The sequence below is a fragment of the Xenopus laevis genome, chromosome 5S (assembly GCF_017654675.1).
Source record: "Xenopus laevis strain J_2021 chromosome 5S, Xenopus_laevis_v10.1, whole genome shotgun sequence".
In the NCBI taxonomy this organism is placed as follows: Eukaryota; Metazoa; Chordata; class Amphibia; order Anura; family Pipidae; genus Xenopus; species Xenopus laevis.
Window position 1 is genome coordinate 133,785,640 of NC_054380.1, and position 20,965 is coordinate 133,806,604.

General features: G+C 41.2%; 1 protein-coding gene across 1 annotated transcript in view; it reads left to right on the plus strand.

The window, feature by feature from the left end:
• Positions 1 to 10,423: 10,423 nt before the first annotated feature.
• LOC108717498 (patched domain-containing protein 4) overlaps positions 10,424 to 20,965 on the plus strand; it is a 74,414-nt gene continuing 63,872 nt past the window's right edge. Inside the window, exon 1 of the mRNA XM_018264732.2 lies at positions 10,424 to 11,919. Coding sequence (XP_018120221.2) covers positions 11,356 to 11,919 — 564 coding nt within the window. The 5' untranslated portion in view covers positions 10,424 to 11,355. The remainder of the gene's footprint in view (positions 11,920 to 20,965) is intronic.

Genomic DNA, 20,965 nt, shown 5'->3' on the forward strand with positions numbered 1-20,965 from the left:
CGAGCACAAAAAAATAAAAATAAATTCACCAATTGACTTGCAGTTCGGCTAATTTTTGGTGAAGCAAAATGGGTCAGATTCTCTACTCTCTACATCAGTGATCCCCAACCCGTAGCTTTTGAGCAATATGTTGCTCTTCGACCCCTTGGATGTTGCTCCCAATGGCCTCCAAGCAGGTGATTCTTTTTAAATTCATCTATTAAAGGCAAACTTTAGTTGCATAAAAAACATGTGTACTGCCAACAGAGCCTCCTGCAAGTCCACATAGGGACTACAAATACCCAATCACAGCCCTTATTTGGGAGCCCCAAGATCTTTTTGCATGCTTGTGTTGCTCCCCAACATTATTTTATACTTGAGTGTGACTCAAGGGTAAAAAAAAGGTTGGGGACCCCTGCTCTACATCATACTAAAGTTCATTTAAAGATAAATACCCCCTTTAAGTGTAACCAAGAGAAACAGCACAGTGTTTTGGTAGAAATAAGACACTTCATTAGATACCGGCTCCACAGCAATGGAACTAACATCGTTTCTAATGTGTAATGTAACACCCAATGGGAAATCACAGAATCATGGGAAGCGTAAATGAGATAAGAATGTACTCTGGCACACAAGGTTAATTCCATTCCCTCCTTTTATGTAGGAAATACCCCTGGGTTTGTCTTTTTCTGATTTGCTGGGTCCTTAGAGTACAAACACTCTATTCCTGATAATTGAATATCTGTGTATACAATGTATTTGCATTTAGTTAATCTGAGCCAGGCTCATGGCACACATATGGGCTTTTTTTTCCCCTAACATACGAATTTCTATTTTTTGCACGAATCTAAGAATTTCAGAATTTTAAAAAATAAATTCTAAATTCCATAACACTCGATATTTAAAGGGGCAGTTTTATTAAAATGTGTTTTTTGAGATTAAAGGGCACCTATTGGGTAAAAATGTTATACCCAACCAAAGGTGCGGGCTAATAGAGCCCGCATTCCGGTTGGGGATAACAGTTGCCCGGTGCGAGCAGCCATGTCCGGTCATTTGCATGCGCATAATCAAAATGTGCCACAAATTGCTCGTTATGCGCATGCATGTGACGTCACATGCGCGTTATGCGCATGCGAGTGACACAACATGGCGGGGGCATTTTTTTTAAAAAAAAACTACTGTTATCGACCAACCAAAATAAGGGCTCTATTTGCACACCCCTTAAATTAGGGATAACATTTTTACCCAACATTTTTACCCAACAGGTGCCCTTTAATAAATAAAAACTCACCCACATTTAATTCATTCTTATGGCGATTTTTAGAACCATATTTATCAAATTGTGAGTTCTAACTTTCACCCATTGATAAAAGCAGTTCTAGAAATTCCATAGCAATGAATAGAATGTGGGTCTAAACCCACATTTTGATAGATCTGCCCCTTTAGTGTCACCCTTCATTTACTGTTACTGCACATTTTTAATCCCAAATGCAACATCAGTAAATTAAAAACTGTAGGACGCCCCTTGGCTCTCTAATCTGGGGGGCTTTTCCTTTGTTGTAGTGTGAGATTCACTACATTTCCATTAAGAAGATTACAGCAGCGAGTGGTGCTATCCGGAGACTAATCTCACTGGCAGGTCTCAGCAATGCCTACAGCTGCCAGTTCCCCAGCAGGGCTTGTATGATAAATCTTGTTCTTTTCGTGTTGTGCTGAGCAAGGCCTTTTGGTGAATAATGTATTCTGTGATTAAAACTGACGGTATCTGAACATAACCAAGAATAAACCAGCTATGAGATTCCATATCATCGTCTCTGGGATTATACATTTATGGTTTAAATCCCTTTTCTGCATCTGTCACAATGGCGGAAATCTCCTGTTCCCTATTAATCATTTTATAAACTGCTTATCTACCTAACTAAGAGTCCTCATTCTCTACATGACAACAGTAAGGGGCCTATTCACTAAATTCGAGTGAAGGAATAGAGGAAAAATAGTTTGAATTTCGAATGTTTTTTTTTGGCTACTTTGACCATCGAATTGGCTACTTCGACCTTCGACTACGACTTCAAAATGAACGATTCATACTAAAAATCGTTCGACTATTCGATAGTCGAAGTACTGTCTCTTTAAAAATTTCTTCGACCCCCTAGTTCGCCACCTAAAACCTACCGAGGCCTACCTAAGGTCCCCATAGGCTTGCTTACAATTTTATGATCGAAGGATAATCCTTCGATCGATGGATTAAAATCCTTCGAATCGTTCGATTCAAGGATTTAATCGTTCGATCCAATGATTATTCCTTCGATCGTTCGATTGAACGAATTGCGCAAATTCCTTCGACTTCGATATTCAAAGTCGAAGGATTTTAATTCGGCAGTCGAATATCGAGGGTTAATTAACCCTCGATATTCGACCCTTGATACATCTGCCCCTAAGTATTGGTATTTGTATTGTAACATAGGGACCCAATGACCTATTGTAGGAGCTGAGGTGGGAAAATATAGTAAAGTCAGCCAGTTATTATGCAATTTATTAGTAGGTGTAATAATTTTGCACCCAATAGAGCAAACAGATTTTTTCCTACATCAATAAGCTGGGACCTGTTCAGTAGCTGTGAGTAGTGATGGGTGAATTTATTCACCAGGCACGAATTTGCGGCGAATTCCCGCGAATAATAATAAATTTGCCAAACTGCAGCAAAAATTCGCTGGTGTAAAAAAAAAAGAATTTTCGCTGTCCGAAAAAACGGACGTCGGCGTCCAGAAAAGGACGCCAGTGTCAAAAACAAGACGCCAGCCCCGTTTCGCAAATTTTTCGCCGTTTGCGAATTTTGCAGGAAATTAGCATGTTTTTTCGGCCCAAATTCGCCCATCACTAGCTGTGAGGCAAACTCACTATACCCAAACTGCTGCATGCACAGACAAGGAAGGGGCTTGATATTTTTACTGATCTTACTGGCTCATGAGCTCATTCCAGCCCCACTATAGATTTTAATGATAACGAAGGAGGATTTGCTTAGTAAATGTGTATCAATATTGTTGGGGAGTGTTTTCACATTTTTTCTTATGATCAGGCTCCCCCAGCTTCAGCCAGATTTATTAACGGTCGATTAGTAAATTCGAACTTGAATTTCGTATTTTGGAAAAAAAAAATTGGCATCAAAATTCTCACATAAAATTTTAATCCCCCCCAATTTGAATGTAAATTCAAAGGTGACTGTTATCACGCCTCGGCCATGGAAACATTTCTAATTAGAATATTCACAGTCTAAAACCTGCCGAGTTCATTTACAAGTCAATGGCATAGATTAAGATGTTAATTGCCTTGCTGACATTCGAGTTTATATTAGAATATTAAACGTTCACATTTTTTCTTAAATGACCTCCCATTCGAGTTGTGAGTATGTTCAAATTTATTAGAGTAAATAAAAATTCACATAAACACCTAAATCCGACCTTTGATAAATCTGCACATTAGAGTCACTGTTTTCAGATGAGCATTTGATATATATCTTGATTTTGCTTGCCTCTTGGCTTACAATCTAAAGTCCCTATCAAATTAACACACTAAGGTTAATTGTCTCCTGATACAACTGACCAGCCTGTATTTTCTAGGTCAGGGGTCCCCAACCTTTTTTTACCCATGAGCCACATTCAAATGTAAAAAGAGTTGGGGAGCAAAACAAGCATGAAAAATGTTCTGGGGTGCCAAATAAGGGCTGTGATTGGCTATTTGATAGACCCTATGTGGACTGGCAGCTTACAGGAAACTCTCCTTTGCAGTGCACCTGGTTTTTATACAACCAAAACTTGGCCTCCAAGCCAGGAATTCAAAAATAAGCACCTGCTTTGAGGCCACTGAGAGCAACATCCAAGGGGTTGGGGAGCAACATGTTGCTCAAGAACCGCTGGTTGGGGATCCCTTTATTACCTACCCCCAACTGGATAGAACCCTGCTTGTTATCATCAGCACACAGTAAATTGTTGATTCATGTTGGAATCAGCCAGTTAGAGCAGGTGAAATCTGTCAGTGACTCACAGCATGAGTGCCTTGGTTGTAGCTGTTAAAAAAAGATAGGTTGTAGAATCATTAAATAAATGTTAAAATAATAACTATTTTGAATGACTGTGAAACCAACATTGGATTGGGGCAATCGTGGCTCACTGGGGCTTGAAGGGTCCCTCCCGACATAAGCCCCCCTCTGGATCCTGATTTGGTGGTGCAGGTAGGGGGAGCAGGCCTGGGTAGGAGGGGCCTATGAAGGCTATGACCCTCCGCCTTTTCTTCCAGTGCCACTGACCCAATCCGACTCTGGGGCAAATTCACTAAGTGCGGAAGCGCCTAGCGTGAATTCGCTAGCGTTGGGCATTTTCGTTACTTCGCAAATTCACTAACGGATGCTGGCGTAACTTCGCTAGTGTTACTTCCCACCCTTACGCCTGGCGAATTTGCGCAACGGACGTAACTACGCAAATTCACTAACGTGCGCATTATTCTGAACGCTACCATTTACGCCAGACTTCCTTCGCCACCTCGAACCAGGCGAAGCGCAATAGAGTAGATAGGGATTGCTTCAAAAAAAGTTAAAAATTTTTCTAAGTCCCAAAAAATGCTGGCGTTTTTTCTTTATTGTGATAGGCTGAAAAAGATCGAAATTTTTTTTGGGACTCACCTCCTTCCCCCCTATATTTCCTAACTCATGGCAACTTAACTATACAGTGGGCACATGTGTAGGGCAAAATAAAAATTTAATTTGTTGTTTTGAAGGTTTCCCAGGCTTGTGTAGTGCTGCTACGAATACTTCCATTGATTTGAATTTGGCGCCGTATGCAAATAAACCATCGCTAGCGTAACTTCGCTTTGCTTGGCGAATCAATGGTAGCGCAACTTCGCAACCTTACGCTACGCCTGAGCGCAACTTTGGATTTTAGTGAATTTGCGGAGCGCTGGCGAAGTGCGGCGAAGCGCGGTGAAGCGGACACCAGCGCAACTACGATTCTTAGTGAATGTCCGACTCTGTGTGAAACAGATTAAACTTACACCACTGTTGTTTAGTGTCTTTTTTATAATAGTCATGGTTCCCTTTAACTAACATAGCTGAAATCCAGGGAAACAATTGTAATGGACAATTGAATGTGTCAATGTTTTATGTAGCTTTAAGAAATGAATCTCTGCCCCAAGCAGAGACTATAATGATGTGACCAGTCCATGTGAGATGCCTCTCCTTGTACAATACAAAAAAGGCTGGAATTCAATGCCTATTAGCATCCATCCCTTGGGGAGACATGATTCATTGCTTATATTTCATAGTCAGAACTCACAGAGGCATATTAAGGTTCTCTTATTTGGGTCAACCTGCTCGCCGCCATCCACATCACATTGGCTCTTCTATATTTTTACCTCCTGTAACGCTGATGGTGCCTGCACATTATATAATCTGAGAAATCAAGTTAAAGAATACAAACATATGAATTCTTAGGGGGAACAGATTCTAAAGGTCTTATAACCTATAGCAACAAATTATTTATTAGGACACTAGTATATTCTACCTGCTGATTGTTTGTGATGTATTACTAGAATGAGGGCAGTTCCTTGGGCTCATTTACAAAAGCAATGTGCTAAGTGCAATTTTAAGTCAAGTCCCCATTATTATTTTACCCACAGAAAGGCTATTTTATAGGTCTGGATGAAATTGCTGGGTTCCTAGTAAGAGGCACAGAGCACAGCTAACCCAGCAATAACGATTACAAAAATATGGGGAACTTAAAGAAGAACTAAACCCTAAAAATGTATGTGGCTAAAAAATTTATATTCTATATAGTGAACTTATTGCACGAGGCTAAAGTTTGAGCTTGTCAATAGCAGCAATGATCCAGGACTTCAAACTTGTCACAGGGGGTCACCATCTTGGAAAGTGTCTGTGACACTCACATGCTCAGTGGGCTCTGATTGGCTGTTGAGAAGCTAAGCTTAGGGCTCGTCACTAATTATCCAGCAGAAAATGAGCTTCCCTGGCTGTAATATAAGCTGATGCTACAGGTTTGCTGATTATTAAATTCTGATGCTAATTGCACTGGTTTCTGTGCTGCCATGTAGTAATTACGTGTATTAATTACTAATCAGCCTTATATTGTGACATTTCTATTCTATGTGTACTGTATATTGTGAGTGGCTCCCTAAGCTCAGTAAGTGACAGCAGCACAGAGCATGTGCAGTGAATCAGCAGAAAAGAGGATGGGGAGCTACTGGGGCATCTTTGGAGACACAGATCTTTACTGCTAAAGGGCTGTGGTTGCCTTGGGCTGTTACAGAAGCACAAACCATACAGTTCTAGCTACTTCTTTAGTTAAGCTTTATTTCTCCTTTAAAACAATATCATTGCAAAAATAAACCAAGATAGTAAGCAAACAACACACACACACACGGCTGATAAGTAATGCAAAATCACTGCATTTGCCCCTATTTGTTTGCATTACCTTTATTGAAATGCTCTAGTCTTCATGTTTGTTTCAGTAACAAATACAAATATGTTGGAGTTGGGGAGCAATACATTCACTGTTCTAAATGTCTAAACATATACAGGTATGTGATCTGTTATCTGAAAACCTGTTATTTAGAATGCTCCATTATAATCAAATAATTAGGATTTTTAATGACATTTTCTCAGTAATAATAAAACAGTACACTTGTGGTGCTATATAAATAAATACATATAATACAACATTGACCTGCTAAGGGCAAAGACATGTTTGGTCGTTAAAGACTGGGGATTCCTTAGGGGACATGAGCTTCTCTTGTGACTCATTCCTGACTCATAGACTGAAGCTTTGTTTCTTTTAGTGGGAGACACAGTTAGTGGAACACACGTTGAAGGTGAATTATATGGGAAGGAATTTGGCAGGTTGCAGACTTGAGGACACATGTATGGGTGCTTTATGGTGGCCCAGTGGGTTGTAGATAAGTTGTTGTGGGTCTGATTAAGTAGCAGGTTCTAGTGGGTAAAAATATGGGCTCTGGTCTGGGTTTCAGAAACTGGATCGGTGTATGACTCTACATGAGGATTTGACTGTAGTTCTTTCATACAGGTCATGGATCTCCAAGGTCAATTCTAATATCCTTATTTATGAAACTTGACTTGGAGAGGTAAACACCTTCACTGCCTTTTGCTGGTCTGTATGATCTCTTCAGCACTGGGCAGTGATTACCAGTTCAGCCATGTGTTCCATTTACAGAGCTCTCCCTTCGTCTGGTGAAACACAAGATATAAAAAAAACGATACTAAATTATAAATTAAAGATGCAGGAATGGAGGAAAAGGATCATTAATTCAAGTGCTGCTCCACCTACAGTAAGTCACTAGAGGCACCTTTATGATGCCTGCTGACTACGCCAATTAATGACCCACGCTGGGTTTAGTATGTACATCTTGGTTGAGGTATGCAGGGATTATGGGGGATTATGGGGGGGGTGCAGGGTGTGGGTTCTGCTATTGCTCTGCTATTGCCACTGGCCACTGGTCAGTAGGAGGTGGTGGTTCCAGGGTTCCCTACATCAGCAGCAACACTCAATTTGGAACAGGAGGCAGGAAATATGGAGCAGTGCTGAGCACAACTATATGGAAGTGCAAGGAGCATATTTTGATGCAAGTAGCTTTAATGAAATTGGTCTGACATGCAATTCACTGCAGAGAAATCGTGAGGCACATATCAGGTACATGAGTCCTCATGTTTGTATTAATATAAAATTGAATAAGTAACCTAAGAGCATCTGTTAGTGACCTTCAGTGGCATAACTAGAGTACGCCGGGCTCCCCTGCAAAAAATCTTTAGAGGGGCCCGGTGCACCAATCAAAATCTTCCTGCCCACTTCCTGTTCCTCCTCCGCCCACTCAGTGCCAACTTGAGTCCCCCTTCCTCGCCGAGTGGCTGGGGAAGGGGAGCTGTTTTCTTATTGGCTATAGAGGAAGCAGACCCCACAGTCCGGCCCCCCTGTTCCCCAGGCTCCCCTGTGACTGTGGCATCTGCTTCCTCTATAGTTACCCCAATGGTGACCTTACATCATTAGCAAAATCTATCACCTACTTACCATTCCCCTTCTATATGGAATATACTATAGGCGTTAAATATATATATATATATATATATATATATATATATATATATATATATATATATATATATATATATATATATAGATATAGATATAGTTCAGATGGACCCACACTCCAAAATCAGTGATCCATCACATTTTATGAATTATATTTGTGCATCACTTGTGTATAAATAATAAAATGTAATGGATCACTGATTTCTGAACTGTACACAACACAAGTTGACCCAGCACCCGCAGTAATTGAAGAATGGTTTAGAGGGCAAGCATTTGGTTATATATATATATATATATATATATATATATATATATATATATATATATATATATATATATATATATATATATATATATATATATATATATATATATATATATATATATATATATATATAGTCCCATAGCAGAAAGCAGTCACGGCAAGTGGATTTGTGCAACAACATGGAAATATTTATTCCTCCCTATTCACATCAACGCATTTTGATCCACGGGGGATTATCATCAGGACGATGATGGCAATCCTGATGATAATCCCCTGTGTATTGAAACGTGTTGATGTGAATATGGAGGAATAAATATTTCCACGTTGTTGCACAAATCTACTTGCCGTGAGTGCTTTCTGTTATGGTACTATATTATTAATGGTGAGCACCTGCCCTATGTTTTTGAATGGCAAGTATCGATGAAATGATGGTTTTATCTACAGTATATATATATATATATTGATGAGTGGTGTAGTTCTATCTTGGTGGGTTGTAGGAGACCACTTCTTGGAACTTGGCACCGGGTTTCCACGTCTTTCCTTAACATTGCAGCGACGTCTTCTTGGGATTGATCTAATCTCTCGCAGGCGGGCAGTGCAATATTGGCAAAGCAAGTGGTCCCTCTGCCAACTAAGGGACCTATATAAGGGTGAATTCAATGAGAATTCACGCCTGCCAATTTATATCAGACTTAGCTGATTTCTACATGCACAATAAGACAGATGATTGTTACAGTTCTTTATTTATATAAATATAGGGCAGGTAGTTATTTATAAATGGCAATACCCACTGCTAATGAAATCTCTGCTCCAGCACAAGAACTGTAACCCTTTGGGCTCCATAAAGCTCAGCACAGACCACTGTAAACCCCTTAAGTACTGCAGGAGTTACACATCCAGATACAAGATTACTGCAGTCTGTACAAAACTAAAATGTGTATAGTTGTGCAATTATAGTGCCAACCAGCGGCGTAACTACAGTGGAAGCAGCTCCTGCAGCTGCAGGGGGGACACGGAGGTATAGGGGCCCCATGAAGCCCTAATAAATTAACCATTTCAACATATATTGGTAAAATGGACAATCTCTGGATATGTTGAGGGCACTAAATTTAATTTGCTGTGGGGCCCAGTAACATCTAGTTACACCATTGGTGCCAACTGTACATGCTGGACATTGGTGGGGATAGGAATAGGGATAATTGAATTGAATAGGAATAGGGATAATTTTATGTAATAGGAATAGGGATAATTGAATGTAATAGGAATAGGGATAATTGAATTTAATAGGAATAGGGATAATTTAAAGGGATCCTGTCATCAGAAAACATTTTTTTTTCAAAACGCATCAGTTAATAGTGTTACACCAGCAGACTTCTGCACTGAAATCAATTTCTCAAAAGAGCAAACATATTTTTTTATATTCAATTTTAAAATCTGAAATGGGGCTAGACATTTTGTCAATTTCCCAGCTGCCCCAGGTCATGTGACTTGTGCCTGCACATTCGGAGAGGAATACTTTCTGGCAGGTTGCTGTTTTTCCTTCTCAATGTAACTGAATGTGTCTCAGTGGGACATGGGTTTTTACTATTGAGTGTTGTTCTTAGATCTACCAGGCAGCTGTTATCTTGTGTTAGGGAGCTGCTATCTGGTTACCTTCCCATTGTTCTTTTGTTTTGCTGCTGGTGGGGGAAAGGGAGGGGGGTGATATCACTCCAACTTGCAGTATAGCAGTAAAGAGTGATTGAAGTCTATCAGAGCACAAGTCACATGACTTGGGGCAGCTGGGAAATTGACAAAATGTCTAGCCCCATAACAGATTTCAAAATTGAATATAAAAAAATCTGTTTGCTCTTTTGAGAAATGGATTTCAGTGCAGAATTCTGCTGGAGCAGCACTATTAACCGATTCATTTAGAAAAAAAATTTTTTTTCCCATGACAGTATCCCTTTAATGTAATAGGAATAGGGATAATTGAATGTAATAGGAATAGGGATAATTGAATTTAATAGGAATAGGGATAATTTAATGTAATATGAATAGGGATAATTGAATTTAATAGGAATAGGGATAATTGAATTTAATAGGAATAGGGATAATTGAATTTATTAGGAATAGGGATAATTGAATTTATTAGGAATAGGGATAATTGAATTTATTAGGAATAGGGATAATTGGATATATTACTGGTCAGAGAGGGAAGGAATTAGCAGCCTACTGGGCAATGTTGTGCCCATTAGGCTTTTTGTTTGATTTAGTAAAGGGGGGGTTGAGTTAAACTGCCTCTGCCCAGGGCTGTTTATAGTGGAGCCCCACAACTTGCCTGTTGTTGTTCAACTACAAGTCCCACAGTTGAGCAGGAGGAGGGGGAGGGGGTCAGTGTGCAGAGGAATGAGTAGCTAGAGGTTGGAGGGGTTAGTTCTGCAGCAAGGGGTTTCCCTTTGTGAGTCTGTTACTCGAATGGAATCACCAGCAGCTCAGAGATAAGACCCCTCCCTCGTTGCATTTGCTTCTCCACTGCAGTAAAATGGATTTAATGTGTCGGCTGCTGCTTCCCCCCTCGGGCTGGAGAAGGACAAGGAGCGGAGGCAGCAGCCCGAATGGGATCGCTCTGAAATCGCATTGAGATCGCTCAGTCGCTTCTTGCTGCGCCCGGAACGCTAGAATGGGAAGGAGCAGCCTGACTGCCTGAGAGCTGGAGACAGTGTCTCCCTAACAGATCACTGTGTGACTGCAGCACAGACAGAGGCAGTATTTGTCAGGCTTTGCTGCAACTTGCTGCAGTGTAGAGTGAGTGAGTGAGTGAGTGTGAGTGCTAGTGAGTGAGTGAGTGAGTGTGAGTGCTAGTGAGTGAGTGAGAGTGATTGAGTGAGTGAGTGTGAGTAAGAGTGAGTGAGTGAGTGTAAGTGAGTGAGTAAGAGTGAGTGAGTTTAAGTGAGTGTAAGTGAGTGAGTGAGTGTGAGTGAGCTGCATGTCACGTGTGCAGGTGGGGGGCTGCAGCTGCTGATGCTGGAGGAGATGCTGCGGCAGGTGATTCACACAGGGCTCAAGTCTTCTTCATACAAACTGGGCTTATTCGTCAGCCGCCACCCGGTCTTCTTCCTCACTCTCCCCACAGTGATCACCATCATCTTCGGCTTCAGCTTCCTGAGCCGCTACAAGACCGACCGGGACCTGGAAGCGCTGCTCGCCCCGAGCCACAGTCTGGCCAAGATAGAGCGGAGTCTGGCCGGTAGTCTCTTCCCCCTGGAGCAGTCCAAGAAGCGCCTCTACTCCGACCTGCACACGCCCGGCAGGTATGGCCGAGTCATCTTCCTCTCCCAGCCCGGGGGCAACGTCCTGCTGCAGGCGGAGCGCATTCTCCTCATCCACCGGGCGGTGCTGGACATGAAGGTGAATCACCGGGGCTACAACTACTCCTTCTCCCATGTGTGTCTGCTCAGGACTGAGGATAAACGCTGCGTGTTGGATGAGATTATCTCTGTACTGGAGGAGATCACACCGACTGGCCTCTCCAACAAGACTTCTGCCCCCAAACTGCAACTCACCTACCCCTCCACCAGACTCAAGGTAAGTGCCCCCTGCACTCACTGCTGCTCCTGGGCTACACTTGCATTGCCTTTGTGTCATTGCCTACAAGCAGGGACTACTGTGCCCATATTATAGTATTTGTATTCAGAGGACAGTTGTTAAATCTTACACACATACACACAGATATATATTTATATATACAGGTATGGGACCTGTTACCCAGAATTCTCAGGCTTTGGATCGTCATACCTTAAGTCTACTAGAAAATCATGGAAATATTGAAGAAACCCAATAGGCTGGTTTTGCCTCCAATAAGGATTAATTATATCTTAGTTGGGATCAAGTACAAGCTATTGTTTTATTATTACAGTGGAAAAAATAAATCATTTTTAAATATTTGGATTATTTGGATAACATGGAGTCTGTGGGAGACAACCTTTCCTATTACTCAGAGGTTTCTGTATAGTGGGTTTCTAGATAACGGATCCCTTACCTGTCAATCTTCTGGTGGGATTGTGTGAACAGCAAGACAATAGTGTGCCAACATCCGTGAATGTGGGTTAGTGTGTATAGTAAGGCAAGATGGTGTTGTATTGGGAACAGAGTTTATAGTAAGGAGAGATGGTATGAAGTAACTGTTGGTTGTTTTCCCCCGATGGTGTCAGGGGAAGTGAATGACGCTGGGATAGTGAGTATAATACGGCTGTAACTGGGGGTAATGTGAATAGTAAGGCAAGATGGTGTTGGGAAAGAAAACTGTGTGTGTGTGGGGGGGGGGGTGTATACAAGGACAAGGAGGTTGTAGGAGTTGACCATTCCAGGAGCTGTGCTTAGTAAAACAAGGTGGTTTCCATAAGGCTGTACTAGTTGGGTAGAGTGAATATTAAAGCCATTTACACTGGGTGGTTGTGGTTTTTTTCAAGAATTAACATTTCTTTGTTTTACTCTGGTGCTTGTACAGTATAAATCCTGCAATGGGCTCATAGTGTAAAACATCCCAAACTGTTTCATGCCATAAATATATATATATATAACAGCACCCCCAGACAGGATCCTGTTACACTTTGCTGCAGCTATTCCTTATTCATAATGGGGACTCATTTATACGCCTATGTTACAGCCCTGACATATCAGTTAGACTCAGGAGCTCCACATACAGGTCCCAGAGGGCTGTGTGTATATATATATATATATATATATATATATATATATATATATATATATAAATGAGATAAGTGATCGCACTCTAATCCAGTCTTGATCCACTTTGGTGCTGGGTCAAAATTAGACATGCAGAATTTATCAAAGATCCGCACTCCTATGTTTAGTGCAAAAAATCTGTATTTATTCATACTTGGATGCACAAGTATAAATAAATACAGATTTTTGCACTAAACATAGGAGTGTGGGTCCTTCATAAATTATATATATATATATATATATATGTCTCTCTGGCCAATCTCTCATTACTGGGGCCTCTGCACCCACCGATGCCCAATCACTTCCATCTCCACATTTTGGGAACCTTCCAATTCTCCTCACCCCTTGAGCTTCACAGTTTCACTTGTCAGTCATGTTCCAAGCTGATACCATAAGCTCCTGAGTGATATTTCTCTAGCATGGGATTCGCTTCTCATGAGGCACACGCTGAATAATAATGAGCCCCACGCTGCCTTGCTCAGGAATCCTGGCTCAGTATTGGTGCCAAATCATTCCCAATGGAAAAAGCTCCTACTTACCCTATAAAGTGCAGTATGGTTCTAAAGTAGAGATACAGTCCCATACCTCCCAACTGTCCTGTTTCTAGAGGGACAGTCCCTCTTTTGACAACTCAACCCGCAGTCCCTCGTTTGTACTGGAATATCCCGCTTTTCTCTGCGCTGAACAGCCAGAAAAAGAAACGCATTTTCTAACTTAATGAGCTTTTGGCAGAGAGCCCAGAACAGCCACAGCTGCAGATAAGATACTTTTGAAACAATTTTAGAGATAAAAAAAAAATATTTGTAACAATATAAGATAACAGGTCCCTTGGGAAAAGTTAGACTCACGGCTTAAAGGGCAATTCTCCTTCATTAGCAAAACTGTAATAACTGAAAAAAAAAAACACAGAAATATGCTCAAACTTTCCTTACCTGCCAAATTGTAATTGTAAAATGAACATGGTAATTAGGGAGTGTGGCCACAAAAATGGGCGTGGTCAAAAACATTTCGGTGCAACTTTTTTGTGCCTTTTTTTTATTTCCAAAATGTTAGGAGGTATGCAGTCTTGATATTGGTCAGTGTTGTGTCTCACTGGTACCAACCAATCACAAGCGCTCACTATGTAACAGGTTGGCAGCACCGTCTCCCTTCCATGCCTGGCACTTGGCAGATGGTCAAATGTCCATAGTGCATTGGAAGCAAAGGTGCAAACTGGTGTTAGTGTAAGTATAATTGTCAGCCCCTTCATATGGATATATACACAAAACTCACAACTATATCCTGCCAAACTGACACCCTAAGCAGTGGCATAACTTGATGTTATTGGGCCCCACATCAAATTCATTCTAGGGCCCCCAACATATCCAGAGGTTGTCCTGTTTTACCAATATATGTTGAAATTGCTAATTAACTAGGGTCTTGTGGGGCCCCCTATACCTCCTGGGCCCCTCTGCAGCTGCAGGGTCTGTAATTGCGCCACTGACCCTAAGGACTGATAATAATACCAGTCCCTACTAAAGTGCAATACATGTTATTAGGTGCAATACAACACAATACAGCATGGCATTCTGGTATAAATGTGCACACTGAAATTTGTCACATGGGTTGCACCCTAAGGTGCAGTGTTAGAATGGAGTGCAAAGGCTTATGCCTTGCTGTGAATACAGTTATGCCTGGGTTCAGCGTTGTTTTCAGACATGGTGGGTGGTGTGTAGCACTTGGGTGTTTTGCCAACTAGGGAGCACTAAGGCTCCCAAGATGTACTTGCCAACTGATATATATGGCTATCTTTTGGGGAGATGCACTTGGCCCCTTGTGTTGGATTATTAAACTGGCAGAATGCAGGTATTGCCCCAAATACAGGGGTCTGTCCATGAGCACTCGCACCCGGAGCAATAATGAATGAGCTGTCAGGTGCCAAATTTTAGGTTGTTTAGGAAATGTAGCGCAAATAAACACAAGCTGACAAAACGAGCGTCTCCCACTGGTCGGGATAAAACAATACTTTCACACTTGTCACTTTTGTGCAAGTGCAAATGGGCACACACTGCGGCACAAGGGAACCCTGCATTTTATACCTGGTCTAATGGTATAAAGTCCACATTTAAAGGAGAAGGAAAGGTTAAAACTACGTGAGCTTTATCAGAAAGGTCTATATAAATACACCAGTAAACCCTCAAAGTAATGCTGTTCTGAGTCCTCTGTCAAAAGAAACACCACATTTCTTTCCTTTTATTGTGTACTCATGGGCTTCTGTATCAGACTTCCTGTTTTCAGCATAAACATCCAGGGCTAGGGCTTGAGCATGCTCAGTTTGCTCCTCTCCTCCCTTTCAGCCCTCCCTCCTCCCCTCCTTGCTGTAATCTGAGCCCAGAGCTATGAGTTTGCAGGGAGAGACTCAGGCAGGAAGTGATGTCACACCAAGCTAATATGGCAGCTGCTATCCTAAACAAACAGAGAGCTTCTAGAGATGTTTACTCAGGTATGGTAAAGCATTCTGCAGAATAAATGTAACTTGCACTATTGTGGCTAATCTATTGGCAATAAACTGCTTCGGTACCTTTCCTTCTCCTTTAAGGGGGGCATTCTTAACTCCGAGTGCAAGAGCGTGCCCCTGTACACTGAGCACCACGTGAAAAAAAAGTGCAAAAAAAATAGGCAATTGTGGTCTTTTTATGTACTTTGGGCACCGAGAGGGGCATTATAAATGACCTCTATTATGTTACCGGGTTTGCATCCCATTACATTTTAAAGCAGTGAGAGCTGATGGTGCCATTTAAGAAATAAACATCATCATTCATTCAGCTGTGGAGTCAGAAGCAATTTGGGTTATCTGGAGTCAGAAAATGTACAAAAATTTACTGACTCCATTTCCTAATACACAGAAGATAACAGACAAGTACTACTATAGTTTATATAAACAAGCTGCTGTGTAGTCATGGGGGCAGCCATTCAAGCACAGGATACACAGTAGATAACAGATAAGTACTACTATAGTTTATATAAACAAGCTGCTGTGTAGCCATGGGGGCAGCCATTCAAGCACAGGATACACAGTAGATAACAGATAAGTACTACTATAATTTATATAAACAAGCTGCTGTGTAGCCATGGGGGCAGCCATTCAAGCACAGGATACACAGTAGATAACAGATAAGTACTACTATAGTTTATATAAACAAGCTGCTGTGTAGCCAAGGGGGCAGCCATTCAAGCACAGGATACACAGTAAATAACAGATAAGTACTACTATAGTTTATATAAACAAGCTGCTGTGTAGCCATGGGGGCAGCCATTCAAGCACAGGATACACAGTAGATAACAGATAAGTACTACTATAGTTTATATAAACAAGCTGCTGTGTAGCCATGGGGGCAGCCATTCAAGCACAGGATACACAGTAGATAACAGATAAGTACTACTATAGTTTATATAAACAAGCTGCTGTGTAGCCAAGGGGGCAGCCATTCAAGCACAGGATACACAGTAAATAACAGATAAGTACTACTATAGTTTATATAAACAAGCTGCTGTGTAGCCATGGGGGCAGCCATTCAAGCACAGGATACACAGTAGATAACAGATAAGTACTACTATAGTTTATATAAACAAGCTGCTGTGTAGCCATGGGGGCAGCCATTCAAGCACAGGATACACAGTAGATAACAGATAAGTACTACTATAGTTTATATAAACAAGCTGCTGTGTAGCCATGGGGGCAGCCATTCAAGCACAGGATACACAGTAGATAACAGATAAGTACTACTATAGTTTATATAAACAAGCTGCTGTGTAGCCATGGGGGCAGCCATTCAAGCACAGGATACTCAGTAGATAACAGATAAGTACTACTATAGTTTATATAAACAAGCTGCTGTGTAGCCATGGGGGCAGCCATTCAAGCACAGGATACTCAGTAGATAACAGATAAGTACTACTATAGTTTATATAAACAAGCTGCTGTGTAGCCATGGGGGCAGCCATTCAAGCACAGGATACTCAGTAGATAACAGATAAGTACTACTATAGTTTATATAAACAAGCTGCTGTGTAGCCATGGGGGCAGCCATTCAAGCACAGGATACTCAGTAGATAACAGATAAGTACTACTATAGTTTATATAAACAAGCTGCTGTGTAGCCATAACTCAAAAACCACCAATGATAAAAAAATTACATCCAAATGTAAACTCTCTCAGAATATCCCTCTGTACATCATACTAAAAGTTAATTTAAAGGTGTTAATAGCCCCTATGGCTTTTCATCTCTTCAGGTTCTGTTCTCTTAGTTGCTGGGCATGTATGTAAGTAAGTTCATTTGCAGATGGATGCTATTGGCTTGCAGATAGGATGACCACTTCCTGCCTCACTTTGATGTAGTGCTGGGGAAGGAGTGGCACTTCCTCTTTGCCTTCCATCTTAGAAACAGGGTGGATGTCTGCTTTGTGCCTGGGCCCAGTTAAAGTCAGGGTACAGAGCAACGGCTTCGATCACATCGCAACACTTTAACAGGCGTAGATTCGCCAGGACAACGCTAATTCACTAAAATCTGAAGTTGCGTCCAGGGCACTGAATTCTGGCAAAGTTGCGCTAGCGTTACTGCGGCAAGCAAAGCCAAGTTGCACTAGCGTTGGCTAATTTGCCTACGGATTGCAGTTAAAGTACAATGGACGTATATGTTGCAGCAAATACATTACACTACACAAGCCCAGGGAACCTTAATAAAATAAAGGGGGGAAGCCAGGTACCCCAGAAAAAATTTACGATCTTTTGCAGCCTACCACCCTGAAAAATTCAAAGTCGCCAGCGTTTTTTGGGACTTAGAAAACTTTTACTCTATTGCACTTTGCCTGGTCTGAGGTGGCGAAGGCAAGTCTGGCGCAAGAGGGTAACGTTCAGTAAAATCCGCATCTTTGTGAAGCGACTTTGCCTGGCGTAAGAGTGCGAACTAGCGCTAGAGCATCCGCATTGATTTTGATGCCCGCGACAATTTTTATTCGCTCGCCTATTTTGTCCAAATGCATTAAAGTCAATGGGCGTCCGAATAATTTTGATTGACTATTCTGACATGCGAAATTTTCCCTGTGTTACAAATTTATTCGCTGGTGGCGAAACTTGGAAATTCACCCATCACTACCCAGCACCCAGCACCCAAAGAGAAGGGATGGCTGACTTGTTTCTATATATGATGTTCAAGCTATAGGGTATTTCTGGGGACTCCCATGTGCCTCCAACCTCTTCCCCCTGTTTGGATGCAGCAATACATTCATTGAGAGGTGCCTCTTTGCTTTATTCCAGAGTCCAAAAAGTGGGACCTTAGGGTGCTGCTCCCCATACATTGCATTTCATAAATACAGCTTGTCCATTTCATATTCAGTTTGGCCCTCTTGTTCCATAACTCCGTCGTTCCTCTCTTAGACAAAACCCCCTGCTGACAATAAATGATTCACGGTGCCAGTCTTGTCTTGCATGTTTGTTGGGCATTACCCCCTCCTGAGCACACTCTGAATTTGTTCATCCTACAAGTAAAAAATATTTGTGGAGATGGATAGGTAACCATGACGACTGCTTGCGTTTGTGTGATGCCCGCACCTGCAAGCTGGCATTGGCACGACAATCGCTTAGAAAAGAGGAAATCTGCAGTTATGTTTCTATAAAGCACAAAACACAGAGATATTCACAAAGGAAAAGATTTTTTCTACTTTCTGGAATCATTAAATGTTATTTGTTGGACTATAATAGTAACATCGCCTTGGTATAATCGGGCATCGTGTTGCTCATTAATCACAACATGGCACAGCTGTTGAGGAAAGCTGGGGGTTGTAGTTAAGCAGAGTCTGGGGAGACGTGGAATCCAATTTACTGATGTACAATACGGGATATTGTTGTGTTCATATAAAGCTAAAGGGAGGACAAAGTATATAATGTGATATTTAAACTGCTGGAGTTATTATACTGTATATATATATATATATATATATATATATATATATATATATATATATATATATATATATAATGTATATAATTAGTATAATAATATATTATAGGTATGGGATCCGTTATCCGGAATTACAGGAAGGCCGTCTCCCATAGACTCCATTATAATCAAAAAATCCAAATTTTTAAAAATTATTTCCTTTTTCTGTGTAATAATAAAACAGTAGCTTGTACTTGATCCCAACTAAGATATAATTAATCCTTATTGGAAGCAAAACCAGCCTATTGGGTTTATTTAATGTTTACATGATTTTCTAGTAGACTTAAGGTATGGAAAGATCGGTTTTCTGGAAAACCCTAGGTCCCAAGCATTCTGGATAAAGGGTCCCATACCATATATACTGTATAAAGGTGCAGAGAGGAGTACAACCCTAAAAAATTTATATAAATGTCCGGGTGCTGGTCAAATAAAATAAATATAGAGAGAGTACCGCACACACAGTTTTATTACAATAAATCCAACGTTTCGAGCACAAACAGGGAAAATGTTTTCAGGAAGAGCACTGCTTGTGCTCGAAAGGTTGGATTTTTAGTAATAAAACGTTTTCTTTTATTAAGTCCCAGTGTGTGTGTTACTCTGTCTGTCTGTCTGTCTGTCTCTCTCTCTCTCTGTCTTATCTCGCTTATGCTTTTTATACCAAAATGATAGCACCAAAGCATTGGGAGAGAACTGCACCCTATATGTTTTGGGGCTTGCCTGCTCTTTCTTCTTTGTGTAAGGGTTTTGTACACTGCACCTCTCGAGCAAATCTACTAGTGTCTGCACTGTAACCCGTCTGTTGGGTTGAGAATGAAATTAGTTCTGTTCAGGGTGCTCGAAGAGAACGTCTGCACCAAAGTTTAGCATGAACTGAGCCCTTGCTGATGCCAATGCAATAGCCCGCTCATTAGTCCCAGTTGCCTTGGGTATGTGGGTGCTACTGGATCCCTGCCTTGTCTTTACCAAATAAAGAACCTACTGTATGTTTCCAATACCAGTCTCACGTGTCCTGGCTGTTCCCCAGTACCTGCTTCCTCCTCTGTGGTGCACTCTAACACCTCATAGTAACCATTGGAGCTGATAGTAAGATCTGGCCCTCCTAAAGGCCAACAACCCCAACACCCTTATACTGATGCTATTCAGCTTGAAACAATTTTCAGGCTTAGGAGCAGCTTATGAACATGGGTGGCAAACTTCATAAGGGCAGTTGCCAGAGGTAACCAATTATTGACTAGTGTAGACAGTCTAATGGTGCAGTACATAGAATGTGAAAGCAAATTCTGATTATTGGTACAATATCGTATCTATGATCTTAAAGGAGAAGGAAAGGATAAAACTAAGTAAGCCTTATCAGAAAGGTCCACATAAATATACCAGTAACCCCTTAAATTAATGCTGCTCTGAGTCCTCTGTCAAAAGAAACACACTATTTCTTTCCTTCCTTTGTGTACTCATGGGCTTCTGTATCAGACTTCCTGTTTTCACCTTAAACCTCCTTGCCCCGGGCGTGAGCATGCTCAGTTTGCTCCACTTCGGCCCCTCCCTTCTCTGCTGAAATCTGAGCCCAGAGCTATGAGTGAGCAGGGAGAGACTCAGGCAGTGATGTCACACCAAGCTAATATGGCAGCTGCTATCCTAAACAAACAGAGAGCTTCTAGAGCTTTTTTCTCAGGTATAATAAAACATTCTACAGTATAAATATAGCATTCTAGCTTGCACTATTGCAGCTAATCTATTACAATAAAATGCCTCAATAGCTTTCCTTCTCCTATAAGTCAGCACCTTAAATTATTAGTATTGTCAAGTGAAAGGGGCAGCTGGCGGGGGGTGTGCCTTCTTATGAAAAAAGGGCAACTTTATTATGTCAAATAACAATGTTGTGCTGAAACATTTAGAAGGGTGGCTGT